We start from the raw sequence: 5,792 nt of genomic DNA, 5'->3' as shown, positions 1-5,792 counted from the left end.
AGGCAAGGGAGTGGAGCAAGTGAAGACTAAGGGTGGTGGCGACGTCCATGAAAGTAAGGAGGGGAGTGCAAAACCGTGGAGACCTAAGGAGGGTTTCACCAAGGGATGGAGGAGGCCCGAAGGTGAAAGGGAGAAGCCTCTACCGAAGTGCTTCTTGTGCGATGGACCGCATATGGTGAGAGAGTGTCCAAAGCGCAAGGTCTTGTCTTCCTTAGTGGAGGAGAAGGAAGCAAGCAAGCAGCAAGGGGAAGGTATGTGCATGGGGTGCCTTACAACTAGCCGCCATCGATGTCAAGCCAAAGGAGGTGGCAATTGAGCGCAAGGGACGATTGTTTGCGCCAATGAAGGTAAAGGGGCAGTCCATTCAAGCATTGGTGGACACTGGGGCTTCACACAACTTCATGAAGCTCGATGTGGCAAAGAAGCTTGGAGTTCCTTTTCAAGGCGATGAGGGTTGGTTGAAGGTTGTCAACTCTTTTCCAACCCCGACATATGGAGTTGCAAGGAATGTCCAAGTAAGGATAGGTGAGTGGACTGGAACTTTGGACTTCTACATTATTGACTTGGATGATCACTCTTGTGTGCTAGGCATGGATTTTATGGATAAGGTGAAGGCAGTTCTTCTCCCCTATGCCAATGATATGTGCTTACCTAATGGGAGTACTTTGAAGGCCATAAACTTGGCAAGAGGGAAGAATGCCACTAGCACACTTTCTACTTTACAAGTAGTAAGTCCAAAGGAGCTGCCCAAGGAGTCATTGCCACCGAGGAAGAGCGAAGGGCATGATGAGAAGAAGAAGCGAGTAAGGATGACTGTCGACGCAATGGGTCCAAAGTCTTCCTTGTTGAGGCGCATCAAAGAGGCAACGATGCGTGATGGGCAAGCCAAGCAATTGGTGAAGTTGGCTCACAATGGGGTAACAAGGAAGTTTGTGGTTGATAATGGGCTCATTAAGACGAGGCGTGGCAGCATCTTTGTGCCTAGATGGGGCAAACTTCGGGAGGAGGTCATGAGGTGGTATCATGACTTCATGATTCGTGGCCGTCCAAGTGTAAGGAAGATGATGGCAATGCTTGGACGAGAGTTCTATTGGCATCACATGGTGATGGATGTCAAATGGTTTGTGAGGGCTTGTGTGGAGAGTCATAGGGTTGATGGTGATTCTCCAAGGGAGGTAAAGTCTGAAGGACGTTCTCCATCTGCACCAGGGGTGAGTAGACCGTGGAGGTCGAAGGTGCGACTTCGTGGAGACGCGACAAGGGCGTCGCGAGAATAGCTGGGGGAGAATGTCACGACTCTTCCCATGTGTAACGCCCCGAAAATCGGACCGTTACCGGCGCTAGGATCCGGGTCGACTTAAGGCCGCCGGGACCCGTAGCAAGCCTGACATATAACCTGTAAACCTGTATAATCCCGTACATGATCAACAACATGCATCAAAATTAAAAATTTTCCTCATACATACTGTCACCAACTAACTCAACCTGTACATACTCTGAACATATACATAACATAGTCCCTCTGTGGGATCTCATCATGCCTTAAAGGCAAAACAGCCTGTGTTGAGTTAGTTTACATAAACATCATAACATAAGATCATGTATAGACAAAAGGGATTAACAATACATTATGGTCAAGCACAACTCTATCCTCAATAACCTCATTACATAACATTCTGAATATTTTTACATTACATCATAGTACAATCGTCATGTCCACAATCTAACTATTACAACATAGGACATACTTTCAAACTCTGGCTAACCTTCTGATCTACCCTGTACCTGCACATCTGGGGTTAGGGGAGAGGGGTGAGCTACAAAGCCCAGCGAGCAGAATAGTATAAAACAATATATTAAAATTTCATGCTTTCATGGAATGCAACACATCACAACAAATCACATCTCGGATGGTATTGTCACCTATAGTCCTCTACATAGGTCCAACTGTGCCGGGACGTAGAATGGGTCAACCGGTCTTTCCCTTATCATAACATATCATATGGACCAACTGTGTCAGGGACGTAGAATGGGTACAACCTGGACTTTCTCTTACATCGTGCCAGGGACGTAGAATGGGTACAACCTGGACTTCCATACCATAACATGCCATAACATCAATCATATCATAAGAGGACTAAAGGATCATCCAATAACCAATCCACATCAACATTAACATCATAAATGCAATGCAACATATTCGTGGATACTAATGCAAGCAACCTATTATATCTCATGGCATTCATGATGCATGGATCATGCTCAAAATTCATATTTCATTTATTTAAAACTTAAGGTTTATTCCACTCACCTCTGGCTAGCTCTGACAAACTCTGTAGCAGCTGGCTCACTGCTGGGGTCCTCGGTTCCTCGGGTCCGAACCTACACAGGTGGACTCCAATGAGGGACCAAACATACATAAACATAACTCTAATATACTCCCCAAAAACCCCCTAAAACATCATGAAACAATCACATAACAACATGCAAGAAATGGCTGGACAGGGCACTTTCGGCGGCAGGTTCGGCGGCCGAAAGTCCCTCCAGAGCCGAAAGTCAGGCAGGTTCGGCGGCACCTTCGGCGGCCGAAACTCCCAGACAGAGACGAAACTCATGCATGTTCGGCGGCACCTTCGGCGGCCGAAAGTCCCAGACAGAGACGAAAGTCTCCCTTCGGGGGCAACTTCGGCAGCCGAAAGGCCTGCCTCACTAGCCATGTTCGGCGGCCGAAAGTGCCTTCGGCTGCCGAACCTGGTTTCTGCCGAAGGGCAGGAACTTGGCTCCCAAATGCATTCTCGCCTCCAAACTCACCAATCATGCATATACCTCAGTTAAAACATGCATACAAGTTCCTAGGGGCCTTAAAACATCAAATACCCCAACTACAACACTTCAAACACACAAAAACAACATACATTGTCCAAGACATCAAGATTAACCCATAACTCCACATATAACCTAACATGCATTTCTACCCATCGATCTAGCATAAAACTTATTGAAAACACATAAGGAGCTTAAGATCGGCTCTTACCTCTTGAAGATCGAGAGGGAGACGACCTAAACTTGGAGATCCAAGAAGATGAGCTCCTGAGTTCCCAAAGCTCCAAAACTTGTTTCAAAAGTTCAAAACCTTCAATGCAAGCTTAAAACTCAAGAAAAATGGTGGGGATTTGGAGGAAGAACACTAGGTTTGCAAAGGGAAAGTCGGAAGCTTGCTGTGGTCGAAAATGGGAGAAAGCTCGCCCATTTCGGCTAAGTGCCCCTTATATAGTGGCTGGCCAGGCCACGTTCGGGGGCCGAATGTGCCTCCGCATCCATGCAAATGTTCGGCGGCCGAACTTGACTTTCGGCGGCCGAACCTGAACTTCCCTAACTCATGCTTTCGGGGGCCTAACGTGCCTCCAAAACGCATGCATGTTCGGCGGCCGAACTTGACTTCCGACGGCCGAACCTGGGTTTTCCTCCAATGCTATTTTCATGCAATAACTCATTTAGTTTCATACTTTAAAACATTAAAATTCATGAAAACATTTTATAAAACATGTCTTTACCCTTCTAGAAGTTCCCGACATCCGAAATTCCACCGGACGGTAGAAATTCCGATACCGGAGTCTAGCCGGGTATTACACCATGCCTCCCTAAAATCCAAAGAATTTTGTGAAGGAAGAATGGTGGGACAGCCCAATGGGGTGCCAAGGGGCGATTGGTGGCAGCAGCTGCGGGGCAGGCAGTTGGCTGGCCAACGGGCAGTTGGCAGATTCGTGGTTGGCCAGTGGGGCGTGGTTGGCCTACGGAGCTGGTTGGCCTACGGATACGGTTGGCCTACGGAGCTGGTTGGCCTACGGATACGGTTGGCCTACGGAATTATGCCAGACGAGGTCCAATTGGCGGAACGGGCTGGAAGACGCGCGCAGCTTCCAGAAGCAGCTGGGGCGCGCGGGAAGCTGCCAGGAGGTTCTGGTTGGCCAACGAAAATTCCAGGGGAGTCTGGTTGGCCTACGAAAATTTCAGAAGGCACCAGGACGGGCCAGTAGCGCCCAGAATTGGCCAGAGACAGCCAGAACAGCCCAGAAACTTCCAGAAACTGGTTGGCCAGCAGATTCAACCCAGCAAGTGGGTCCCACAGGCAACTCAGCCACCATGTCCAGAATTCTCTGCAGGGTGTGAAATTACAATTAAGTCCCTGAATGTTCTAGAGAGTCAATCCTAGCCACATGTTGGAGAATGCATCTCCACCACACATTAAGGAGGTGGGATGCCTATAAATAGCCACTTAGGGAGTTCATTTATACACACACAACAGAGGAAGTGAGAAAGTGAGCTAGTGTGATACCAAAGAGTGTACAAAGCCTTGTAAAGCTTTCTTTGAGCAATACAAATTTCTTCCTTCCATCATCATTCTCCTTTAAGCTTAGCCAACACTTTTCTCACACAACTAAGCTTCTGTTGCCACAATCACCCAACTGCTCTTATTTTGAGCAAGGAGTAAGGCTGAACTTAGCTGGGGGAGCTAAGTGCCGCACGGTTTAAGTGAGTTTCGGGTATTGAAACACTTAGTCCGTGACACTATGCGTGTGCCTCTGCGCCCCAAAAGTGCCTCATGCGCGCCTGCTTTCCAGCAGTGCTTGGCCTCGCACGCCAACTGAACCTCACTTTGGCACTCCGTAAGACTACCATGTACGCTGGTCTGCCTTATCAGTTGGGCACTCTGCCTAGCGTCCCCCAATGAACCTCGGCTGCTGGCAATCTTAGCCCACAATGCAGCCTCTTTTCTCCAATTATGCCGATTACCAATGGCACCCACGAGTTCAAAACATACGCTGGTTGGCCAATTCACCCCGATCGACTTTCTCTCTCCCCAACCAACAGAATTAGCCAGTTTCACCATACTTGGCAAATCAATATGCTCTCATGCTCCATTGGTTACAACACACCAATTGGCCAATTTCTCAAATAAAAGTGAAATTTTCGGTGCCTCCAACAACACCCGTCACATTTTAACTTTGCCAATTTGCCTGATCATTAATTTCAAGAGTTTCATTTTGCACCTAATCTTCATACAAAAAACAGTAGGTATCCTGAAATTTTTTTAGTCAATATTTAATATTTAACTTTTATAAATATATATAACTATTTAATAATTATATTTATAAAAATTTACAAATTAAATAATTATAATTTTATAAATTACAAAATACTATAGTATAAATTGACCTTATGTGGAATCAAAATAATTTAGCATCCAAAATATAAATTTATTGGAGGATTATCTTCCAACTTGGAAATTATTTTTTTTTTAAAGTTATCATGTTTGAAAATTTAATAATGGAAATAATCAATTTTTAACTTGACTTGTTAGAAAAAAAAATACAAAAAAGATTTCAATATAATTTTCACCTGTTTGGTTTTGTATTTATTTTGAAATGATTTTTTTAATTAAAAAGAATTAATCTCTTTCATTTTAAATAAAAATTGATAAAATTATCTTTTCAAATAAACTTAAAAATATTATATGAGAATTTATTTAAATCTTTGTTTTAAATAATTTTTTAAAAGAAGCTTTAAACGAAGGAACGAGGAATGGATATGGAAATAGAGCACACCACATGGTTATGGGATGAGACAGATAATTGTAGATGGGATCAATCTCGTGGGGCCACATGTTACACTTGCTAAAGCTAAATATATCTTTTTTTTTTTTACTCCTGTCTCCACTTGATACTCTAATATTTTTCTGGTTAGTATTTAATTTTAGAGTTTATAAGAGTGTAATTAATTAACAAATTATG

The 5,792-nt window shown here is 44.5% G+C and overlaps 1 protein-coding gene across 1 annotated transcript; it reads left to right on the top strand.

Annotated features, from left to right (window-relative positions):
* Nucleotides 1-341: 341 nt before the first annotated feature.
* LOC122723794 lies at nucleotides 342-4,398 on the top strand. Its single transcript, XM_043957338.1, has 2 exons — nucleotides 342-1,306; nucleotides 3,636-4,398. The coding sequence occupies exon 1, from the start codon at nucleotides 342-344 to the stop codon at nucleotides 1,275-1,277; it is 936 nt and encodes a 311-aa protein (XP_043813273.1). The 3' UTR covers nucleotides 1,278-1,306; nucleotides 3,636-4,398.
* Nucleotides 4,399-5,792: the final 1,394 nt, after the last annotated feature.

This window comes from Manihot esculenta, chromosome 6 (genome assembly GCF_001659605.2).
Source record: "Manihot esculenta cultivar AM560-2 chromosome 6, M.esculenta_v8, whole genome shotgun sequence".
In the NCBI taxonomy this organism is placed as follows: Eukaryota; Viridiplantae; Streptophyta; class Magnoliopsida; order Malpighiales; family Euphorbiaceae; genus Manihot; species Manihot esculenta.
This window is presented reverse-complemented; position numbering and strand designations above follow the sequence as displayed.